Source organism: Musa acuminata, chromosome BXJ1-1 (assembly GCF_036884655.1).
Source record: "Musa acuminata AAA Group cultivar baxijiao chromosome BXJ1-1, Cavendish_Baxijiao_AAA, whole genome shotgun sequence".
NCBI lineage: Eukaryota > Viridiplantae > Streptophyta > Magnoliopsida > Zingiberales > Musaceae > Musa > Musa acuminata.
The window spans coordinates 2849713-2873553 of NC_088327.1; the positions used below are offsets into that span (position 1 = coordinate 2849713).

The window sequence follows — 23841 nt, forward strand, 5'->3', positions numbered from 1 at the left end:
TCTACAGAAACTTGTCACTTTGGTTACAACTACAGATTAGAATTTAACTACAAACATAAATTTCTTATTTGTTCTTGTCCTGAGCAATGCTGTCAGAATCGACCCCATCTTCTGAAGAGTAAATGAGACTTGATCCTCTCATCTTCCCACGTCAAGTTATTCCACCATTGTCTCTCTCCTCGGATGATGGCGATTGGGGTCATGTCATTGACGCCCACGGGGAGTGCCTTCAGCTTGGGGCACTCCTTCACCTTGAGGTGCTTTAGACATGGCAAAATACCTCCACACACACTCTTCAATTCCGGCAGTTCCCACAGACGTAGCGTGTGCAGTCTTGGAAAGGCTTCTTCTCCAATCACGGAGTGATCGTAAACGCTCTCCAGCTTATCACAGAATCTTATCTGCAGAGTTTCAAGGTTTTGGAAGCGCAGGGTTGAACAAAAGAGACCAACAAGATTTGGACAGCAATCGATATGGATGTGTTTAAGGCTAGTGAAGTTTGTTTCCTTCTCCACACCAGCAAACAAGAAGCTCAATTTTTCGAGATTCGAGATCCATAGCTTCTCCAAGCTTAAAACTTCAGACACATCCTCTAATTCTGCCGTAAAGATGCTTTCCATTTGGTCACACCTCTGAATCCAACACTCTCTCATTCCTCTGAGGTTCTGCAGTTCAAAATCCGAGAGTTGCTTCACCAACTTCACGTCATTCAAGAAGACGACATCCGCATGATGAAGGACTCCTCCAATTCCCCAAGGACGAACATGATGGATCTCCAGAAATCGGCAAGCATTCGGGGGATGCGAACAATATTTCGTTCCGAAGTAAGTTTCTCTGAAAACAAAGTTCTCGTTTTGGAAAACAAACTCACTGTCTCTGTTCGCTTCTTCGGAGGGACAAACACGAAAATGGAACCTCAGAAAGCAATTATCCCACAGCGGAGAATCTTTGTCCAAGTATTGGAAGAAACTGGTGTTGCTTACAGACAAGTAACTTCTGTTGTCGTCCACGCATGTATTGATGGAGGCATACACTCCGGCGTGCTCGTCCCAAGTCAATCCAGCCTGCAGCCACTGCATGACATTCCAATCAACTGCGTTGCTCTCTGTGCACAGCTTCAGGCTCAGTAAGTGACCAGTTTTTGTGATCCCGTATGGGAATTCTGGCAGTGCAATACCCGAAAGATCGAGCTCCTTCAGTTTTGAGGGATCTGCTATGTGAAACACACTTTCCTGGAAGTTTATGCGCCGGCATCCTCTGAGAAAAAGGCAGCGGAGTTCTGGGAGCCCGGATAAAAATGGGAAGGACTCGATTGAGGTACGAGAAAGATCAAGGACTCTCAGCATGTTCATCATAGCGAATGATCCAGGAGAGATCGTCCTCAGGGCAGAGCACCCTGAAGCGTCAAGCACCAGGAGGTTCCGTAGTGAGCGGATGTTCCGTAGCTCCTCTAAATGTTCGCAACCTTTTAGGAGTAGATATTGAAGATTGGCCAAATTGGAGGTAGAGGACGGCAAATTCGTGATTGCAGTGAAGGAAAGGTCCAAAACACTGAGAGTGAGGATCTGCCTGTTGTCAAAGAATGAGTTCGGGATTACCTTCAACCAGCGAATTCCCCGGAGAAATAAGGAGGAAAGGAAGGACTGGGGGATTTGTGGCAGTCTATCCGTGCTGCTCTCCATCAATGAGATCCTCTTGTTTCGCCCATCAGGAAACCAAATGGAAGTCAGCCCTTCTGAATGGGTGGCACAGGAATATCCATGGTCGCCTCGTTGCCTCCCAGTGTCCATGAGAACCTCTCGAACAGCTTCATGCATGCGGACATGGTCATCGTCGTCCCTGTATAATAGACGACGATGTAAAAGCAGCAGCAGGATCTTTTGAGCCTTATCAGTAGCCGCTACACTCAGATATCCTTCAGCAATCAGTCCGTCCATGAGCCAATACTGGATCAGTTCATCGTCATGGAGTGCCATATCCCCAGGGAAGAGCAAGCAGTAAACGAGGCAGTGTTTTACCTCATCGTCCGGCAACATGGAGTAAGCGAACCTTGCGGCAGTAACCTCGTTCAGCAATGCCGACGACACTTTAGCAGTTAATTCCTCATTTGCCGAATCAGTAATCGAATCCTTCAAGGCTCCTGCCATTAGCACGATCAACAAAGGCATGCCATGGCTTCCTTCCACCACCATTTGCCCGAAACGATTCACGATGCTGTGCCCAGAAATTTGGCAGAACAAATCCCACGATTCCTTTCTACTGAGCGAGCTCTGTTGGATCACGACATCAGGCTCCATCACTGTTTGTGTTCTCATGGTTCTGGTGGTGACGACGACCTTGGAGGCATTGTGCCTGGGTGTAGGTACTCCCAGTGTTGCCAGCATACGATCCTCTGTAAACCAAGCATCATCCAGCACCAACAGGAACCTCCTCCCGGATAGAAACGAATGGATCTTTTCTGTGACCCTTTCTTCATCGCCATTGTCTTCAACCACGATCGACAGGCTCTCCAGTATCTTCTGTCTCACCCGTCTGGTGGTACAAGTGACGGACAGGGAGATCCAAAGGAAGACATCAAAGAGGGGAGAAGCCATCGCTCGACCATAAGCTTGTCTTGCGGTCCATGTCTTCCCTAGTCCAGAAATCCCGTAAACGACCACCGTCCCAACGTTGGGATTTGTTACCTCTTCCATCAAATGCTGAATGCTGCGCTCCCCCGTGGCCATTGCTCCGTCCAGAGCTCCGACAATGCAAGTGTACACCCTTGATTGAGCTGGTGTTCCTTTGTTGAAGAATATGGCTGTACCGGGACAAATGGAACTCAAAGCATTTGCTCTAAGAGAGACTCCTTAGGTGTGATCTGAAGAATGTTTCACTTGGTGTTCCAGAAAAAATGAAGTGCACGATACAAGATTGAAGGTTTCCGAGAAGCAGGGGGGACAACGCCGAGAAGGCACCGAGAACCTGCATGTTTGGTAGGTCAAAATCGAGGTGCTGATAATGTTGACCAAAAAGACCGTCCCTCGACTGACCTGTCCCGATCATTTTCCTGGAAATTGCACGCGTTTAGTCTTCGGAGGCACCTCTTTCCGATCCATTTCCACGCTCCTACAGTTCGTGATGACCGACACGCACGAAACTGGAAACTGTCTCACATTCCAGAGACCTTCCTTGATCCACACATACTTCATCATTCTTCCTAGTTCAGTTGCAGGACACACTGACACTAGATCGATGCCAGTGCAGGTTATCTGAGAGGGCTAAACAAGAGAGATCGATGCAGGTCTTCCCCTACAGGTGGAGGCTAATATGGAATGACTGGGATCTCCGGTCATTTATCTTGATCAGCTTGAGCTTGCAGATCATCCTCATCTTCTCCGGGAGCCTCAGGAAGCGCGTCGTCTCCAGCTGGATCAGCCTCATTCTCTGGTCCGCCTACCTGCTCGCCGACTGGGTCGCCACCTTCGCCCTCGGCATCCTCTCCAATACCCAAACCGACTCTGGCTGCGCCTCTTCCTCTCACACCCAGAACAATGACCTCCTCGCTTTCTGGTCCCCTTTCCTTCTCCTGCACCTCGGCGGTCCTGATACCATCACGGCTTTCTCCCTCGAGGATAATGAGCTGTGGCTGAGGCACTTGCTGGGACTCGTGTTTCAGGTTGCTGTAGCTTTCTACGTCTTCGTTGGTTCCTTGCCGCAAACCAGGCTCAAGTCCCCAGCGGCCATGATGTTTCTCGTCGGGATTCTCAAGTACGGCGAGAGGTCATGGTCGCTCATGTGTGCGAGCATGGACTGCTTGCGAAACTCCATGGTCACGCCCCCCGACCCCGGCCCCAACTATGCCAAGTTCATGGAGGACTATGCGGCGATGTCCGCCGCCGGACTAAGAACGGAGATTGAGATGAAGAAAGAGCCAGAATCGAGACCGCGGTCATTGGATACATTGGTGGAGGAGATCCGCACAGTCACGATGGTGACGAAAGCTCATCAGTTCTTCCACACTTTCAAGCGCCTTATCGTCGACCTCATCCTCAGCTTCCACGATCGAAACGAGAGCCAGTCCTTCTTTCTCAAGCGCTCTCCCATCCAGGCTTTCAAGGTGATCGAGATCGAGCTCTCCTTCGTGTACGAGATGCTTTACACCAAGTCCACCGTCCTTCATACTGTTGCTGGCCCTGTCCTTCGTTTCACCAGTTTCTTCTTCATTCTCACTGCTCTTCTGCTTTTCTTGTTCACCGAAAAGCACGGATACAAAGAGATCGACATTATAATTACTTACACGCTCTTAGCAGGAGCTCTTGCTCTCGAGATCTATTCTGTTGGTCTGTTGATATTCTCGGATTGGGCCTCTCTCAGGCTGAAAGATCTCGGATATCCCCGACTTTCCAACATGGTCTCTGCCATAAACTCTTTCTTCCGGCCACCCAACAAGCCCAGATGGTCTAATTCCATGGCGCAGCATAATCTCATTAGCTTCTGCCTCCAACACCGTCCATCCCCATTTAACAGATTCCTCCACTTCCTCACGGTAAAAGAAGCATGGGACAGGTACTGGCATACCAGCTATTGCCCTGTTACCGACGACCTGAAAGAATTCGTCTTCGAGGACCTCAAGAACAAATCCATCGGCGCAGATGATTCCAAAGGCTACAAGCGTTTCAGCACCTGCAGAGGTAGATGGGCTCTGCAGCAGAAGGGGCATCTGAAGGAACTTGGCTGGAGCGTGGAGGTGGAATTCGACGAAAGCATTCTGTTGTGGCACATTGCCACTGATCTCTGCTTTTACTCCGACGACACCAACCAGTCGACGGATACGCTTTCTTACCGAAGGATCAGCAAGCGTGCGTCGGACTACATGCTGTACCTTCTCGTCGTGCGGCCTTTCATGCTGACCGCTGGGATTGGACAGATCAGGTACGGGGACACCTGCGCGGAGGCCAAGAACTTCTTCTCGCGTGGTGTGGAGACACCAGATCAGGAACAAGCCTGCGAGATGCTTCTTTGCGTGGAGACCAAAGTCCCGCCTGTGCAGGTGAAAGGGGACCGAAGCAAATCGGTGTTGTTCGATGCCTGTATGCTAGCAAAAGACTTGCTGGAGGTGGAGGAGCAAAGAAGATGGAAGTTAGTGAGTGCAGTATGGGTGGAGATGCTATGTTACGCCGCAAGCAATTGCAGAGGGTACTTCCACGCGAAGCAGCTCAGCGCCGGTGGAGAGCTGCTCACGATGGTGTGGTTTCTAATGGCCCATTTAGGAATAGGGGAGCAGTATCGGATCGAAGAAGGGCATGCAAGGGCCAAATTGACGATAGAGAAGTAATTACGCTCTCCCACTACAGCTCTATTCTATCATTGAGTTAAATCTATCAACATGTAGTCGATTGGATTGATGCACGTAATCCACCGAGATGATATGTTGGAGTTATCTGAAAATATAGTCAAATATGATATTTGATTTGCATGGTTTATTTGTGGGTGTTTCAGGAAAACAAATGCATGAATGTTACAAGAAAAAGAAAAAAATTCTATCCCTGACAGATACAAGAATCTATTGTCATCTGTTTATTGCCACCGATTTCACAGAGATCTCAGGGATGAAGCTCGTTCTCAGGCTCCGAATTCTCTGCTGGTGAGAGAGATCCACGCAAGATCTCCCCTATAGTCTTTGCGGCTAATGGCAGGCCACCACATCTATCCACGATCTCTGTCTTCATGCTTCCCAGAGTAGGATGATCGCCCGCAAGCCCGCCCTTCGTCACTGAATCCATGAATATATTCCAACAACATTCCCCGTCTTTATCGGGCTCGATCCGACACATGTTCTCTTTCCCGACCATCTTCACAGCCACCTCCTCCAATCTGCTCGTGACGATGACCGACCCGCCGCAGTCCTTCGGCAACACACGGTCAAGACGAAGATGACCGGCCCATTCACCTTCGTCCGGCAAACCCGAGCTCATTAAGCCTTGGTACCACTCGTCGATGTTCCAGACGTCGTCGAACACGATGAGATATCTTTTGTTCATCAATTGGAGGTGGAGCGCGAACATCAACTCCGCGAGGCCACCGCTTCCTGCACCGGCTTCTGAGATGGATGTGATGGCCTCCTCCTCGACTCCCAGTGCCATTAGCATCCGCTCCAACATCTCTCTTCGGACATCTCTACCTCTTTTCGCTGTCTGAGACATGCACACCCATAGCCGCGGAAAGAAGCGCCTTCTCACCGGCGGACTGTTGAAGACCATCTGCGCAAGCACTGTTTTGCCAACTCCACCCATCCCCACAACCCCGATTCCTTTGAATCCGCCGCTATCCTCTTCCAACAGCATTCTCTCTATCGCGTTGAGCTGATCGTCGAGACCATAAACCTTCGATTTGTCCACAGAACGCGAAGTCCACCTATCGAACTCCATGTCGCCGCTTAACGAACCACTACTGTAATTCTGATCCACCGCTCCATGGTTTCTGGGTTGGATACTGTGCTTGATCGCCTGCAGCCTCTTCCTCGCTTTGTACAGAAACCATAGACTCGACATGGAAGAGAGTCTTACGCGCTTCCGTTGCTTGAGGTCCGTGTGCTTCTTGGAGAGCGTTCGGCACTCGATCAGTATGTCATTGAGGTCGTACAGCGAGTCGCGGAGGAGGTCGGCGGTGCCCAGCGGCACGGAGGACCTCATTGTCACTTTAAGATCCTCCTTTATGCCCTGGAACAGAGCATGGAAGGGAACCACCGAACTGTCTTCTTCTTCGAGCGCATCCACAAACTTCTCCATGAGGAACTGCACCATCGCCACCGCCATTCCTGTGTGCGATCTCTCGGAACTGCTCGAATTCGAGACTTCGAGTTCTGATGAAGCAGAGAAGTGGAAGAGGAAAGTGGCATTGAGGTCTCAGGAAGAGACCAGGAATCTACGGAGCGATGATGACACTGCTACGGTCAATGTGAGGCCAAAGACATGGACAGAAATGGAAACATTGGACCAATTCAACTGCTGCTTGCACGTTAGGCGGATCTGTGCCATATGTCCAATCCGTCTAAATATTGATTCGGCCGGGCTTCGTCAACCTCACTGCAGCCGAAAATTCAAGGAAGCAGCATCTCTCCCCCCAGTCTCTTGTCGTCTTCTGTCTCTCTTCACGCCGACACGCCAATCCATCTAAACGCGTGGGGAGTCCAAGCTTTTGGACTGCCGAGTCAACTCAACGCCACACTCTTTCTTGTACACTTGAGAGAGCTGAGAGAGAGAGAGATGGAGATCTTCCCTTACAGGTGGAGGCAAGCATGGAATGACTGGGATCTCCGGTCATTCATTTTGATGAGCTTGACCTTGCAGATGATCCTCATCTTCTCCGGGAGCCACCGGAACCACGTTGTCTCCAGGTGGATCAGCTTCATCCTCTGGTCGGCCTACTTGCTCGCCGACTGGGTCGCCACCTTCGCTCTTGGCATCTTCTCCAATAACCACACTGGCTCTGACTGCGCCTCTTCCTCTCACAGAACCCTGAACGAAGACCGCCTCGCTTTCTGGTCGCCTTTCCTTCTCTTGCACCTCGGCGGCCCTGATACCATCACGGCCTTCTCCCTTGAGGATAACGAGCTGTGGATGAGGCACTTGATGGGGCTCGTGTTTCAGGTTGCCGTGGCTTTCTACGTCTTTGTTGGTTCCTTGCCAGAGACAAGGCTCACGGCCCCTGCGGCCATGATGTTTCTCGCCGAGATTCTCAAGTCGGGCGAGAAGTCGTGGTCTCTTATGTCTGCGAGCATGGACAGCCTGCGGAACTCCATGGTCGAGCCCCCCGACCCCGGCACCAACTTTGCCAAGTCGATGAAGGACTACGCCTCGGTGACCGCTGCAGGAACCAGAGCGACGATTGACGTGCAGAAAGAGCCAGAATGGAGACCGTGGAAACCGAACACCTCCGAGGACCCGATTTCGCCGGTTATGATGGTGACCAAAGCTCATCAGTGCTTCCACACTTTCAAGCGCCTCATGGTCGACCTCATCATCCTCAGCTTTCACGATCGGAACGATAGCCAGTCGTTCTTCCTCAAGCGCTCTCCCATCCAAGCTTCCAAGGTGATCGAGACAGAGCTCTCATTCGTTTACGAGGTCCTTTACAACAAGTCTTCCGTGCCTCACACTGTTGCAGGGCCATGGCTTCGTTTCACCAGGTTCTTCTCCATTCCTACTGCTTTTCTGCTCTTCTTGTTCACCCAAAAGCACGGATACGAAGAGATCGACATTATAATTACTTGCACGCTCTTAGTCAGAGCTCTTGTTCTTGAAATCTATTCTGTTGCTCTGTTGGCCTTCTCAGATTGGGCCTTCACAGTCCCGCATTTCCAGCTTCGTCTCTGCTACAAACTCTTTCTTGCGTCCACCCAACAAGCCGAGATGGTCTCATTCTATGGCGCAGTATAATCTCATCATCTTCTGCCTCAAGGACCATCCATCCCCATGTAACAGATTCCTCCGCTTCCTCACGGTAAAAGAAAGACACATCTTTAGGGACCTTAAGAACAAATCCATCAGCGAAGAGGAGTCCAAAGACTCCAAGCGTTTCAGTGCCTGCAGAGGCGAATGGGCACTCGAGCAGCAGAAACATATGAAGAAATTTGGCTGGAGCGTCAAGGTGGCATTCGACCAAAGCATTCTGTTGTGGCACACTGCCACTGATCTCTGCTACTAATCCCACGGCACCAAACAGCCAGCGGATAAGGCTTCTTCTTCCCGAGGAATCAGTTGGTAAAAGATACTTTATAATAATAAAGTGTCAAAAAATAAAACAGAGCGGGGATAGCTCAGTTGGGAGAGCGTCAGACTGAAGATCTGAAGGTCGTGTGTTCGATCCACGTTCACCGCATTTTATAAAATATTTTATTTTAATCAACTCTTTTATTCTATTTTACTAATAATTTAATCAAAAGATACTCTAAAATAAATTTTTGATTCATTTAGTAGATTAAAATATTTCTTTTCTCAGTTTAATGTGGGATACTTATTTGTAAAGTTATATTAAATTTATAGTCACTTACCCGCTAGGATCACTAAACATAATATTTTTTACATTGATTTATTTGAAGAAAAAAAATCTTTTATTTTAAGAAAATAAAAGAAATTTTAATAAAATCTAAAGATTTTACTAAAATTTTGACATACACACAAAAGGTAAATAAAAAGCTATACTTTCCATCCTCCACTAGTCCTTTATTCCTTTTAATAAAATTATATAATTATATAAAAAATTATACTGTGATACAAGGATAACGATATGATTGAAACACGTGTCGATACCCTACCGATATAACCAATACCCCAATGCTATGTCATGTTATTAATACCTCGAGACCCTGACACAATGTCACTTCTTAAATATTACAATCACATCCACACCACATGATCTCTAGATTCTATATGAAAAAATATCACTCAAGATAATATATATATATATATAACTGTTTTATTTATTAATATATGTCTCCAAATATAACGATAAAAAAATTTATTATAAAAAGTCTTTTAGTTGTATTCCTAAAGCTATCTGAGACTAAGTTCTAATATATTAAATTCTAAAAAACTCAAGACCTATTTTAACTTGAGCATCGAATTAATTTTCTTGGGGATACCTCCCATGCAGTTTTGTTATGTTTGGCGCCTTGTGATGCTGTTTTTTATACCTCTGCTAGCAAACAATCTCTTAAATAAAGTTATCTAAAAAAGATTATATGATATTTCTTTGGTCCCAAGTGATATTTTGAATGATGCTTTTAAGTTCTCACACATCAAGATTGTGCTGAATTGTACTGTAAAAGGCTGTGATCTTATTTATTGTAATGTTTTGTATTTGTATATACTTAAAGAGGGTGATTCCTAATTAGCATGATTATTTTTGAATCATGGATTGATTGATGATCATAATATATTAGAAATATAATTATTATCAATCATTTGTTTCTTTATTTGCTTCTATCAATGATCCTTTCACTATCATCTCCTTGTAAGTTTGAGCTTCTACCATGAGTATCAATGAAATTAGAATACTTTACGAGTAAGTGATTTCGTGAGGAAGTTTGCTAGTCCATAAGATATATGGACATAGGATATATGTAATTAGAATTTAGTAATATAATATATATTAATATAAAAATCGATGATAATATGTTTTATATGAGAATGAAACGTAGTCTAGATAAGTTATAGTAACATAGGAGCTTCAACAGATAGATAACGTAGATTGATGTGAAAGTTCTATCATTAGCATTACTTGTCCAATCAATATTAACAAAGACACAAAGGAGAATGAATGTTTCCGAGAGAGAAATGCATGATTTAGGAGCTTTAACTAATAGATAATATAGATTGATGTGAAAGTTTCATTATTAGCATTACTTATCCAATCAATATTAACAAAGACACGAAGGATAAATGTTTTTGAGGGAGAAATGCATGATTTAAAGTGTTTTTGGGGTATCGATACAATTCAATGCAAATCAACGATGAACTATAATGGGTTACTAACAGTAAATAAAATATCTGAATGGATAACGAATAAGTATCGGAAAGAATATATTATTGACTAATCAAAATCAAGATTCTACTATAATGTTTAGTCTTGTATATATTTCTACATCTCCATTTTTTTCTCATAAAGGTAGCAAAAAAGATAATACAGAGAAGCAAATGATCATATTTATTAAATACTACTTGTTTTTTGAAATTTTAATAAGGTAATATAAAATACGTTTAAATATGATTTACAATAATATTAACATAACATGTTCCCAAATAACACGATCGCCTATCCCTCACAAGAAGTTATCTTGATCCGGCTTGGGCGACGTCAACAGCGCAGTATAGAGCCGAAGCTTCTCCTCCCCCAGCGAGGAGCACCGCGACAGAGGCCTTCGTGGTCGTATGAAGGAGAGCGACGTGAGGGTCTTCCGGTGCTTGTACCTCCGCCACGCAAGCTGCACCGCCACCGCCGCCCACGTCCGCCATCCGGGCGAGTAGTACCGTGCGCTCCTCTTCACCTTCTCGTTGGTGAACGTGTACCTGAAGTGCTGCGTCACGTACTTCACGTCGTCAGCTTCCAGCCCGAACGCCTCTGTCGGCTCCAGGGTTACCAGCGTCGAGGAAGACGGCGGCAGTCGCTCCACGAACGGCCTCCGCAGGCACCATGACAGGAGCTCGTCGCCACTGAAGTTTCCAGGCCCCAGCATGCAGCAGCTCCTGATGCCATCTCGCAGGGCTTGACTGCTCTGCAAGTGCCCTCTCACTACGAACAGCATTCTCCGGACCGGATCACCTTCTCTGGCAATCTGATGACCACAACGGGAGAGCAGCTAATGATCGAGGAAGACATGGTAACGAAGAATAAGAGAGACGCTTAGTCAGGTATGTTCATGTGCTCACCACTTCCCCTTTAGGGAAGATGAGAGACTTCAGCCTATCACAGATGTTCTCGAGCACCAGTTCATCCATGTGTTGGAACAAAGGGACCTGCATCGATTGCACTTCGATCACCTCTCTGCCATCTCCAAATCTTCAACTTCTGATAAGCATTACCTGCCGAACGAGATCAAGGCAGAGGTGATACTTGATGTCCCTCCTCAGCCCGTCCGGGAAATTTCGGATCATCTCGCACTCATCCACTCCTCTCGTCGCTGCCCACCTCTGCCGCTCGTACTGCCGCACTCTCTGCCTGATCCCCTGCGTCAAGTTCCTCCTCTTCATCCACCACTCCACGCTCCGGATCCGCAAGTGCATCGCCTGCTTCTTCGACGTAGTCGCGTGTAGAAATACCTGCAATCGATCAATCATGTACCGTCTCAAATCACCAATACAACAAGATTTGTTTGTTCATATAGTCTTCATACCTTGATGTTTCCTATGAGCATGGTGACCAGAATGAGACCGCTTGTGATTATGATGATGTTGAAGACAATTTCTAGCCACTCCGTGGTGCTCTCCAAGTTGCCAAAAGTGCTGAAAGAAGAGACGCCTTCAGGCATCAACGGAGTGATCCCTAAGGAGAAAAGAAGAGACTGACCTCAGAGTCATTAGGCCCCAAAAGATGGGGAGGAGTATCTTCTCCAGCCGGTTAGTGTTAGTAACCAGAGAAACGGTCCACTTGTAGGCTCCGTACTGGAAATGGTCACTGCTATCGAGGCATCTAGTCTTTGCTTCCAAGTTCTTGGCCCAATCCAACCTGGCTTCATCCCTTGTTCTTGTTGCCGCACCATAGTAGATGGGATCCATGCAAGCCATTGTTTTTGGACCACATCCTTTTACCCGGCTGCATTGCACTCTCAGGCATTTCTCTGCCCTCTGTATTCCCAGCAGGTACCAACACGCACCCACAGCCTATCATAACAACACCAAAGCGATCGTTTAATATGATCACAACGATCTGCAGATGTTTGTATTCGTTTTCAGGATTTCACAGGTTAATATCAGAGGTAAGGGAAGGATACCGACATGTGATGCGACGAAGTAGACCATCAAGTTTAGAGCAATTCCCCACCAAATAGTCCCAAACACATATCCTGAGAAGTTCTGCATGCGACGCAGGATGCAGACGGAGTGGTAGATCTTTGGAAGGTACTCGAAGAGGAACGTTATCAGGAAGACGGTCATCACTGTTGTCGTTGCTCCTCGCCGTAGCAGCGCCGGAGCTCCCACCCATGTGACGATCTGCATCATTGTTTTTGGCTATTAGTTACACATCTTGCAAGACTATGATTTCTACCGAGTTTTAGCTCCCATTAATCGATATCTTTACCTAAAAACCATGAATTTTGGGTCAAACAGGAAAACTTCATCAACCATCTCTTGCATCACTGACATGTAGTTATTGCTAACTCTGTAAATTGCTTCCGCATCCTAAACTGTTGTGTGTTAACTTAGATCTGATTTAGCATCCTTGTGTGGTAAATCCAGCAAGTTCTCATGTGAGATGTTCTTGCCGTACGATTAATCATTGTAGTAGAAACGATGCAGCTAATTTATCTTAATGCCATACGATAGACAAAGAGGCAGTGTCCAGGAAGTATCACCTGCATCACAGGGAGAACAACAAAGATATCCAAGAAGAAGCCCCTCTTAGATTTCACGTAGATCGGCATGAAATTTCCCCCTCCACCTTTCTCGCCTTTCTCTTCCCCCTCGGATCGCTTAGCGCCGTAGGCCATCTTAAGCTGCAACCATGTGTTCCAGACGTGCATGGCGTCGATCATGCACCGCAAGGCCGTCACGGTGACGGCGAACCATCCGTCGACGAAGATGCACTTCAAGGCGCCGCTCACCGATAACGTGTAGAAGAAGAGTGGATCCACGATCAGTCCCAGAGCACAGGCGAGGAGGTAGATACGGTTCCACTCCCGGACCCATTTAGTGCAGGGGTCCAAAGCCCAACCATGCAGCCATCTTCCCCTGTGAGAGTCACAAGCTCCGGTGGATTCACTTGGCTTGTTCTGGCTTCCATCCTCCTCAGTTTCCTCGTGGGAGCGACTGCTTGACTCTTCACTCGACATGCGGATTTAGAGCTCCTACTAGATAGGAGACTGTGTGAAGACCGAGTAAGAGGAGGAGGGAAACTGAAGAAGGGGGCGAGGAGCTCTGTGCACAACAAAATGCTATTGAATCGGCCTACTGAAGTTGTCCTTGTGAGGCAGAGGCTGACTCACTCTCATAACAGAGTCAACGAGATCATACGGATTTATCCTTCATGAAACCATATAATTTGGGATTGTTATCTTGGTGGATTCTCACTGAGATGCATATATATATATCACGTGAGTCTCTCCTGTACCATAGGCCCAAGTCATCTGACTCAAAATGTGCTTGTTGTCGATCTGTAGCAGACGGCTGCTTCATAGTGAAAATGGCCAGTAAAAAGATATTTGTTTCAATCAAACAAGATATTAGAGTTCCTAATAAGAACAGTACTACACGGAGGTGATAAAGATGAACTTTGCTACTCTCAGGATCTGTGCCATCATCAACGTGATGGTCATCAATGGGAGACAATCATTGAGCATCGGCTGTCCCTCCTAGCCATCGTTTCCAGAAACGAAGAGCAAAACCAAAACCAAGATAAGGACGTGGCATTCATATCGTTTGTATTCTCTGAGAGAGAGAGAGAGAGAGATAGGACGTACGTGGTCTGCGGCCAAAGAAGACAGTTTCCGAGCAGCTTCCTCCCTTTTGTTTGCTTGCACATCAGATCGATGATTGCTCACGGCCTCTCGTTTCTTCACAAGTTGGCGAAGTTGGCGGTGGCCGAATCGATGCGGTACGGCACGATCCACTGTGGGGAGCTTTTGGCGGATACGGTGTCTCGCGTCTGTTTCCGGTGGTGTGGCCGGACATCCATGTGTGTCTCGGTCGCGAGCGCAGCTTCCTTCCTTTTGTTTGCTTGCACATCAGATCGATCGTCGCTCACCACCGCCTCTCGTTTCTTCACAAGATGGCGAAAGTTGGCGATGGCCAAATCGATGCTGTACGGCACAATCCACTGTGGGGCGTTTTTGCGGATACGGTGTCTCGCGTCTGTTTCCGGCGGTGTGGCCGGACATCCATGTGTGTCTCCGTCGTGAGCGCGAACGCGCGATATATATATATATATATATACACGCCATTGTTCTGAGGAACTCGATGATTGATCTTTATATATACTAAACTCTGTGCTCAATTGGCTTTAAATTTAGATTAGGTATAAAAGAAACATGAAGCAGATGTTTATGATTTTATATAAAAGAATAATATAGAAGATGACATATACGAAACAATAAGATACAAGTATTATTCATCAGCATATCTGTCATCTCAATTTCATTCATAAAGCCATACGTCATATACAGTCACAGAGATCATGACCTACACTTCCATTGGAACCTGATATCAAATTCTCAATTATAAATGCTGTTGGCATTAAAATATTCCCCAGTTTATGTGGTGTGTGGGGATCTATAGGTTGCACAAGCAACTCATTGCGTTAGTTTCATGAAAGAAGTCAAACGTCTAATATTTCACTGGTCAAACTATACTTCTTAACTGCAAGTATATATTGGCACCTAATCTTTTATTAAAGGTATGCATAATTCCATAAAATCATAGCAATTATATTCTAAATCCATATATATTTAAATTCAATTAATGGGTAATAACAATTTGATCAACCTCGGCTTCCCTGGGAAGACAAACTTGTCCACCGTCAGATTTTGAGATTTCACGCATCTTGACGTCCTCTGTCGGCTTAGCCCCCTTGGAGAATCACACCATGTTGCGTGAGCTACTACTACCCTCATGTGGAGGGACCCACACTCGTGGGCCCACCATACATCATCTTTGCCCTAGAGTCGGAAGGATCCCCTCCAACTCCTCATCTCTCTGAGGTCCGACTACACACCGACAGAGCGGTGATGGGAGAGTAGATAGCAGAATCGGAGGAGAAGCAGAATGCGTTAGACTTGGAGAGAATCCTCGCTCCTCTATCTCATCAGTTCCCTAATAATAAAACTAAACCATAAAGAACAAAAAGTACTTCTGTTACTCACTGTAGCGGAACCCACCACGCTTACCCCGAAACGTGCCTGGCGTGGCACCCGCCAGACCGGGATCTTGAATGGGCCCCGCTACTTGTCACGCCGGTTGATCAAGGCGGGTGAACGCACCTCCGACGAAAAAAGTACGGATGCAAAGAAAATATAAACCGAAAGGTAAAACCCACGCAAAAAAAAAACCCGGAGTGTCGCGGCGGCCGCCTCTTTTGGTGTCCATACGGATCACAAAATTCTTTGATCTATTGATCTCCTAATACTTTCTCCAATTGACTCCATTCCGTTCCTTCCCTCGGCCGCCGATTCTCCTCCTTCCACCGGATCCTACTGTGTCATCGGCTCCGCATCCTCTCGAGGTTCTCCGTATTCTGATCTGATTAGATCTGCATGCATCTGGTCTTGATTTCCTTTTACTTGCTTATATTTTTTTTCGCCCTAGTTTCGGTCGGATTTTGATGCTGATGATTGCCTTTTCTTCTGATTAAGGGATGTAGTGATTAGTGTCTGGTTGGTCTAGATTTCTACTTGACTTGTAGGGCTTAAAGTCGATCTATCTATGTTCAGAAAGACGTGGGCAGAGTGGTTCAGACCTTTCATAGTATGTTGATCAACAATATAAGCTAGGTTTGAGGAGTGATGTTTATTATGTAGCCTTGGCTGCTGCGAGGATATGATGCGTACCCAGTACATCGATTCCAACTCTGTTGGATGCTATTTGCGCAATTCATGATCCTGGTAACGTTTTAAGTTTGCTACTAGGAGTGGGAAGAAAGGAATATCTTCGGTGAAAGGATATACAGAATGTAACATCAAAAGGTTTTTGAAAGGATTTCAGGATTAAAACGTTTATTTCATAAGTTGTCACGTTGTCCAATATATAAAACCCCCAAAAAGAATATCAAGGATGATCATATCCTACGCCACTGATAAGTATCGAAGATTTTGCTTGAATTCGTCTCATGGTCAGGGGCCCCTGGTAGAGATCCTTAACTTTAAATGTTTGGTCATGATGACACCAGTGGTCTTTAGCTATGTGAAATAATTGGTAAATTTTGTTTACTACGGGAATTGGAGACTGAAGCCAATCCCAGATGCATGATTGCCCATTCTGTTTGCACAAACTATGACTACGGTGATGGTGCTGTCTGTGGCAACAAGTGCACAACCATTTTCGAAAAAAATGCTTTTTTCTTTTGTGATCTTGTATATAAAATTAGTGTAATCGCCAGAAAATTTTCCCCTTACTATAAATCAAATTACTATAATTAATGTGTCACTTTATTTGAATTATTCATTTCCTTGTTTGTGTAATATGTGAATTAATTAAATTTGATTTCTTTAATCGTGTGGACAAGTTATGAATTTAATCATTGATTAAATAATTTAAAAAATATTAATTTATTTATTTCCTAATCAATGACATGAACTTTAAGGAAATAAATGTTCGGTGATTTCCTTGAAGAAGCTTCCCTTTTGCTTTTTTCCCAAAAGGTGCCCCTTGTTTTAGTTTTTCTTAAATGGTGGTGTCCTCTGTTTCGAAAAATACCAAAAATATCTTTCACCAACCCCAATGGTTCTTTCTAGCCAAACTTGGAGACACCTTAGGGACCATTGGTTCAGAGGGTACACCGATCAAAAACACTATAAAGTTTACTTCAAAACATTGTAAAGCCTACTTGAAAACACTATATATATCCAAATGCACTCCTAACATCAATCAAACCAATTACAAGCCTAAAAATTTGATATTGTAATGGTTAATCGGCAATCACAACCAAAAAGGCATAATATAATATCACTTATAGTGTTTTTTCGTACCTTTATAGGGTTTTCAATACCTCAGAAAAAGACTGTAACACTATTGAAAAACATTATAAGTGATTTGAATAGAATAAAAACTCACTAGAAACCATTTCATATACCAAACTAAGATTCAAATAGATATTTATAATAATTTAGGAACAACAACACAAAAATAAGGATAAAAAATTAGCATGTTACAATGTTTTGACCACCTTAAGAAAAACCCTGTAAAACTTATTTGAAAACATTATAAATCACCCAAATAGACTTGCAGCCTCAACCAAGCCAATTACAAGCCTAAAATTTAGTATCGTAATGGTCTACGAGTAATAATAACTAAAGAGATATAATATGATTTTACTTATAATGTTTTTCAATAGCTTTATAATGTCTTCAACACCGCAAAAAAAAACTAATGTTATTGGAAAATATTGTAAGTGAGCCAATTGGAATCAAAACACACTATGACCATTTGGTATACTATAGTAGGATTCAAATAGGTATTCCTAATAATTTAGGAACAATATCTCCCAAATGAGGACTAAAAATTGGCCTGTTACAGCGTTTTGGCCACCACAAGAAAAACACTGTATCTAGTCCATCCACTTGGATTAGTGCACCTTATGAACCAGTAGATTGTAGCGAGAACAGTAACATTTGTGCCGGTAAGAAGTATTTTCGGTATTATTCATAATAGATGCACCATTTGGGAACAGTAAAAACATGGGTCACCTTTGGGAAAAAAATAAAAAAGGTAGCTTTTTTTTTAACAAAATTGTCTATAAATGTTTCAAATTATATTTTTGTGTGTGAAAATAAATTAAATATGAACATTTAATTACTTCTTACCTTTTGGGGAGGGTTTATCTTCTCGTATATAAACATTCCCCTCTTTTTCATTCCTCTTTGAGATTGGCAGCAGAAAGATTAAGGATAGGATTCCCGAGAAGAGGTAGGTCCTCCACTCTTCTCTTGTAAGTTTTGATTTATATTTTGAAATTTTTGTGTTAAAGTTATTATAATTTTTATGATTCACAATAATATTTAAATTTCGAAATTTTATAATTAATAAATGATGATCATGAAATTTTGATGTTACATTAATTATTTAATTTCATATTGATGATGCTTGACTTATAATGGTCTTTTAAGCTTAAATCATAAGTTGATGAATTTTAAGATTAATTTATTTACTGAAATTCTTATTGTTGGATTAAAATAATAGTTCTAATTCATTTAATTGGACATATCTCTATTTCAAGGAATTATATGTGAATTTCTACTATTTGATTTGGGATCGTTAATTTGTTATATTGTTTAATTCATAAAAAATATATTTTTAAATTTAATTATTTAGAAGTTTGCTTTGATGACTTAATTTAGAAAGTTTTAATGAAGTTCTTATTTTGATGATTCATTCATGCTTAATTGTTATTCTATAACATTTTAAAATGTTTTTGATAAGAAAATAGAAAATTAAAATCTAATAAGAGGGGTCAAACTTGGGTTTGACCTAAGTCAAGTTGATTAGCCAGACTAGGCCACCCAGTACATGTGGCAAGGGGTGGCCTAGCCTGTGTGGCCAAGCGCAACCCAGTTTGTGAGCTAGGCATGGGCCAATTTGTGAGCCAAGCACATCCCAACCCATGTGCCAATCACGTCCTTGCTTGCGAGCCAATTGCAGCCCAACCCACTCTGTCACCCTTTGCTTAGCCCGTTGCATCTTAGCCTAACCTGCTACTTGGGACAGGCATGTGCGATGAACGTGACCAGTCCAGGGTTTATGTGGGCCGGTCCAGTCTAGGTCAACATTGTGCAACCTAGCCCAATTTCCTCTCTCATTTATTGGTTTGAGTTCATTAATTGATTGAACCAGATCGATTTGAGTAGTTCAGGTCGGTTCACGGTGATTCTGGATCGAGTTGCAATTTTTTATAATAGTTTTGAGGCTTGGGTGGAGGAAACTTCTTTGTCACTTGTGGCGCTGCTGTGAAGTACAAATCTTTTTCCAGTTGAAAATATTTAGCATTGTAAAGATAAGAATATCGAAATAAAAAATCTTTTGTAAATTATGGATTTGTTATATCTGGGTCAATTAAGGTAATAACACAATTACCCATAAGAGTCACATGGTTCATGGAGATAACTGAATCACTTATTTAAATGAGTATTTTTTGTTTGATAGTTTGTGGGATATATATATTTTCTACAGTAACTGGTGATGCATGCTTATTGGTCTAAATCTCAATTAGTGAGCAAAGTCCTTGTTAATACTTCAAGCATTGCCAATCAGAATTTGCAGTTGTATATACAATTAATTTTAGAAAAAACTTGCATACAAATTAGTTATAGTGTTAGAGATTCTCCATCAGAATGTGATTTAAATATGTGTTACTTTCGAGAGATTTTCACATGAATCATTTAGTCCATGTTTGAATAATACATTTTTTTGTTTTGCTGGATTAAAAACTATTATATGTGATGAATTGCTTGCTAGTTTTGATATTGGCGACTAAGGATTCTTGCTCTCTATGTAAATTTTAGTGTCCATGGCACGACTGGTGTACTCATATCGCTTTCAACTAATTCTGCAGGTTTCCATTTGCATCTTGGTTTAGTCTACATACCACTTCATTGATATAAGGTGATGACTAAGCCATGTAGCAGATCCATCAATGGGTTTTGCAAGATGTCAAGTATTAATGGTTGTACTTCCATGGAATCTGAGTGTTTGAATGGAAACAGGAAAGAGATGGATGTCCATGAGCCTTTCACATTGAAAGACCAACCGAGACACCGTGACCTGACACCTTTGAGGGCTTTCAGGGGTGTAGCATGTTTAATAATATTACTTTCGACTGCTTTTATGATGATTGTTTATTGGGCCCCTGTGACCACTCTTTTATTGCGTCTTGTCAGTGTACATTACAGCAGGAAGGCAACTTCCTTTCTCTTTGCTACATGGTTATCTCTGTGGCCCTTTTTGTTTGAGAAGATTAATAAGACCAAGGTGGTTTTCTCTGGAGAAACCGTGCCTACGGAAGAGCGAGTTTTGCTCTTTGCTAACCACAGAACTGAAGTTGACTGGATGTATTTGTGGGATCTTGCATTGAGGAAGGGTCACTTGGGATACTTAAAGTATATCCTTAAGAGCAGCTTGATGAAACTGCCTATATTTGGTTGGGGGTTTCATGTTTTGGAGTTTATTGCAGTGGAAAGAAAGTGGGAAATTGATGAATTAATCATGGGAAAGAAGCTATCAAGTTTTAAAGATTCCAGAGATCCTCTGTGGCTTGTTGTTTTCCCTGAGGGCACTGACTATACGTAATGTTTCTCTATCTTTATCGTGCCACCCCTTTGGAATTTTGAAAAAATCAAGAAACATCACTTCTATTGATCTTAAAGTATCATGTGACTTAGTAATTAGACAGTCTTATGATTTTCTGTGAATTGCTGTACCTTGTGGGCTGTTTTAACAACAATAAGTTACCATGAAATATAACATTGCTAGTTTTAAAATTCCATTTCTAGTATTAGACATGTGAAGGGATTTTGAATCTAACAATAACAATGCCTCTGTTTGTATGCCAGTGAAAAGAAGTGTATAAAAAGCCAACAGTTTGCATCTGAAAATGGGTTGCCAATTCTGAAAAATCTGCTTATTCCGAAGACAAAGGGATTCTTTGCGTGTTTGGAAGCTTTAAGCAATTCCTTAGATGCGGGTAGGTTTGCCTTTGGGTTTCCTATATTCTGGGCAGATTGTACTAGTATTTCTTATGTTCACTACATTTACATTGGAAGCATTTAAATTTATTTTATTATGTCTCATTGTACTGTGATCCATTGTTAAAATTCTGAATATACATTGATCTATACCATGGATCAAGTTCTGACCGATGAGGTGTTGCCTGTTCTAAGCTTCAATTTTTGAAACCCATCTTTGAGGTTTGACAGAGCAGAACTATGATTTAGTAAATAAAGATTTAGTTAATGAAAGCAACCCTAATAAAGTTCTTTTTGCATTTATTTATTCGTTATTACTTTTTTAGGGAAAAGCCTGCAGACAAATATAATTTCATAAGTATATAAATGATGCAGTAGTCAGTAGGAAAAAAGTAAAATGATCGAATAGTGAAAGGAAAGGGAAAATAAAGAAAAGAAAATGTGTTTACAAAGGGTGTAGTGAACCTATGATTTTCAGGCAGTGCACCATACCAAATAAAATTGCCCTCTCTGCATCTTGGTTAGCTGTTTTACTGATATATACAGCCAATATTGACCAGTGTGGAAGTTATCTCAAACATCGTGTGCTGCATCCTCAAGCTATCATTCTATGCAATTTTTATTCTTTGCACCATTGATAAGCATAGTTGCCTTATTTGCTAATTTTGGTATATCCATTCTGTGCTGGCATTGGCGAAAGTGGATCCAATTTCTCAGCCTCGCTGCCAGAAATAAATTGGAACTGGCATGAATTGAAATGATTTGTTGGACTCAACTGGAGTCTATCCAACAGGAGTATGCCATTTTTAGTCAATTATCCAATCCTTAAACTAGTTGCTATTTATTTCTGCAATTTATTTGTTACTGGTAATGTTTTTTTTTCTGTGGGCCTTTCACCCGTTGGGTTTCTTAAAAGAAGGCAAAGAAAAAAAATTGTGACTGATAGAGGGAGTTAGTTGATCGGCTTATTGCAACCTCACTTTCTATGTTTTTGACTTGTTTCTTCTCTGTGTTTTCATTCATTCATGATATCTCATATTGATTTTTGTACAGTTTATGATGTCACCATTGGCTACAAACATCACTGCCCGACTTTTATTGATAATGTTTTTGGTGTGGATCCTTCTGAAGTCCATATTCATGTCCAACGGGTCCTCCTCCGTGAGATACCAACATCTGAAACTGATGCAGCTAAGTGGTTGATAGAGAGATTCAGGCTCAAGGACCAACTCCTATCTGATTTTACTGCTCTTGGATATTTTCCTAATCAAGGAACTGAAGGAGATATTTCCACATTGATGTGCCTAGTAAAATGCTTCGTGGTTATAGTTTTAACAAGCATCTTCATGTACTGGACAATTTTCTCGTCTGTTTGGTTCAAAATTTACGTAGCATTCAGCTGTGCTTATCTTTCATTCACGACATACTTCAGCATACTCCCATCGCCACTATCTGCTAAGGCATTGTTCTGTGGCAAGAGCAAAACCTTGTAATTTGTATCATGTTACTCTTTTACTTATCTTGTTCCATTAAAAATATTAATATCATTATTCTAGGCTGCTGAATTTCTAGATCTTTTTGTCAGTGTTTTTATCATCATTTGCTGCACATTTTTTCTTGAAAATAAGTCTCTTCGATTCTTTTGATTGCTTAATGATGCTGTAGAATTTTCTTAAGATTCTTGCATTGTCTGTGTTCTTGACAGATTAGTGAATCCATGATTTAGAATTTCAGTTTCTTGAATGCCATTATTTTTTATATAGAATAATCATGTACTATGAGATAAAGTCCATCAAGATACTAGTGATTATTTATGTTGTCTGCATCCTCAAGTTTTCTGTGTAGCATTTCCTTAGACTACTAGGATTGACAGAGTCAGGGTCTTCTGTGTTGCAATATATTGGATGAATGGAATGAAAGGAAGGCAGAATTTTCTTCTATCGACAAAGATATTTGTTTTTTGTTAGAAAATCTTACTGCACAAAGACTTGAACACAGACTGAATTGGGAATACAGCTAGGTAACTCAACCAGGTTCGCCTCTACTCTCACGGGACACTTCACAAGTATCAAGAAGAGTCATTTAAACTCAAGCGGCATCTATGGTGAAAGATGAGCAAAGATCTCAGAGAATAGTTTTAAAAGGTTTGTTGTTAGCATTGTCCTCAACTGTAAGTTGAGAAGTGTTATTGCCTCTTTTACTATTCTGTTGGTTGTAGCTGATTTGAGGATATCTAACTTGCATGAAAACCTTGCAGTTCTTTTCAATTCAGAACATACAAGAAGGTGCAGCAAGAGACTGTGTGCAAGATTTGCTACAACAGTTAGCACGAAACCAGCTCACTTTTTATTCAAAATGCTTATCTTCTAATGAAAGCTGGAAAGGTTATCCCATAGGCTTTTACTTACAGAGCAACAATGAGAATGAGTGACTTTTTTCGATGCTGTCATCTGTCTTTGCCGGCAGCCAATGTGAGTTTATCCTGTACTTGTGTCAACTCACTTCATCAACTAGCCATAAGATATTTTATATCGAGGAAGAATTTACCATCTGTTGTTGCTCCAGTTGTGATGGATTATGCTGTCAGTGTGGAGAGCTGATCTACTGCCAATGTGATTCGTATATCTTTGTAGGGTCTAGCTCATCAGTACTAGAGCAATGGCATCGATCACTAACAAGATCATCAAAAGTATGGTCATGGACATGGTGAGTGTTACAACTATGATGAGTCTTCTGTTGACAAAACTGCAGATGAT

General features: G+C 42.8%; 5 protein-coding genes, 1 non-coding gene and 1 pseudogene across 7 annotated transcripts; 4 read left to right on the forward strand and 3 right to left on the reverse strand.

Annotated features, from left to right (window-relative positions):
• Window positions 1-5: 5 nt before the first annotated feature.
• On the reverse strand, window positions 6-2977 carry LOC103978466 (disease resistance protein At4g27190-like). The gene has a single exon (XM_009394263.3). The coding sequence runs from the start codon at window positions 2724-2726 to the stop codon at window positions 93-95; it is 2634 nt and encodes an 877-aa protein (XP_009392538.2). The 5' UTR covers window positions 2727-2977; the 3' UTR covers window positions 6-92.
• Window positions 2978-3127: 150 nt separating this feature from the next.
• LOC135606856 (uncharacterized) lies at window positions 3128-5465 on the forward strand. The gene has a single exon (XM_065098206.1). The coding sequence runs from the start codon at window positions 3278-3280 to the stop codon at window positions 5315-5317; it is 2040 nt and encodes a 679-aa protein (XP_064954278.1). The 5' UTR covers window positions 3128-3277; the 3' UTR covers window positions 5318-5465.
• Window positions 5433-6938, reverse strand: LOC103978481 (probable disease resistance protein At4g19060). The gene has a single exon (XM_009394288.3). The coding sequence runs from the start codon at window positions 6795-6797 to the stop codon at window positions 5586-5588; it is 1212 nt and encodes a 403-aa protein (XP_009392563.2). The 5' UTR covers window positions 6798-6938; the 3' UTR covers window positions 5433-5585.
• Window positions 6939-6985: 47 nt separating this feature from the next.
• On the forward strand, window positions 6986-8889 carry LOC135606901 (uncharacterized; annotated as a pseudogene).
• On the forward strand, window positions 8790-8862 carry TRNAF-GAA (transfer RNA phenylalanine (anticodon GAA)). Its single transcript has one exon. It is a non-coding gene; the product is annotated as a tRNA-Phe (tRNA).
• A 1777-nt stretch (window positions 8890-10666) lies between the features above and the next one.
• Window positions 10667-14058, reverse strand: LOC103978489 (cyclic nucleotide-gated ion channel 4). Its single transcript, XM_009394300.3, has 7 exons — window positions 13055-14058; window positions 12477-12692; window positions 12049-12362; window positions 11876-11984; window positions 11565-11801; window positions 11412-11498; window positions 10667-11317 (listed from the first exon to the last, which is right to left on the reverse strand). Exons 1-7 carry the CDS (start codon window positions 13529-13531, stop codon window positions 10805-10807), a joined length of 1953 nt encoding a protein of 650 aa, XP_009392575.2. The 5' UTR covers window positions 13532-14058; the 3' UTR covers window positions 10667-10804.
• A 1672-nt stretch (window positions 14059-15730) lies between these two features.
• On the forward strand, window positions 15731-22656 carry LOC103978439 (probable 1-acyl-sn-glycerol-3-phosphate acyltransferase 5). 2 transcript variants are annotated; one of them, XM_009394241.3, is made up of 5 exons: window positions 15731-15915; window positions 19957-20006; window positions 20108-20686; window positions 20954-21084; window positions 22139-22656. In XM_009394241.3, the coding sequence occupies exons 3-5, from the start codon at window positions 20115-20117 to the stop codon at window positions 22576-22578; spliced, it is 1143 nt and encodes a 380-aa protein (XP_009392516.2). In that variant the 5' UTR covers window positions 15731-15915; window positions 19957-20006; window positions 20108-20114; the 3' UTR covers window positions 22579-22656. The 2 variants fall into 2 exon arrangements, with proteins under 2 accessions (XP_009392516.2, XP_009392511.2); XM_009394236.3 differs by having other exon boundaries at window positions 19957-20686.
• The last annotated feature ends 1185 nt before the right edge of the window (window positions 22657-23841 follow it).

Bases quoted from the DNA above. Each gene is read 5' to 3' on its own strand.
- LOC103978481 (XM_009394288.3), bottom strand. From the start codon at position 6,797: ATGGCGGTGGCGATGGTGCAGTTCCTCATGGAGAAGTTTGTGGATGCG.
- LOC103978466 (XM_009394263.3), bottom strand. From the start codon at position 2,726: ATGGCCACGGGGGAGCGCAGCATTCAGCATTTGATGGAAGAGGTAACA.
- LOC103978439 (XM_009394236.3), top strand. From the start codon at position 20,010: ATGACTAAGCCATGTAGCAGATCCATCAATGGGTTTTGCAAGATGTCA. The intron at 20,687-20,953 runs GTAATGTTTCTC...TTTGTATGCCAG, and splicing joins CCTGAGGGCACTGACTATAC to TGAAAAGAAGTGTATAAAAA. The intron at 21,085-22,138 runs GTAGGTTTGCCT...ATTTTTGTACAG, and splicing joins AAGCAATTCCTTAGATGCGG to TTTATGATGTCACCATTGGC.
- LOC103978489 (XM_009394300.3), bottom strand. From the start codon at position 13,531: ATGTCGAGTGAAGAGTCAAGCAGTCGCTCCCACGAGGAAACTGAGGAG. The intron at 12,363-12,476 runs GTCGGTATCCTT...TTGTTATGATAG, and splicing joins TCTACTTCGTCGCATCACAT to GCTGTGGGTGCGTGTTGGTA. The intron at 11,802-11,875 runs GTATGAAGACTA...GATCGATTGCAG, and splicing joins TGCTCATAGGAAACATCAAG to GTATTTCTACACGCGACTAC.
- LOC135606856 (XM_065098206.1), top strand. From the start codon at position 3,278: ATGCAGGTCTTCCCCTACAGGTGGAGGCTAATATGGAATGACTGGGAT.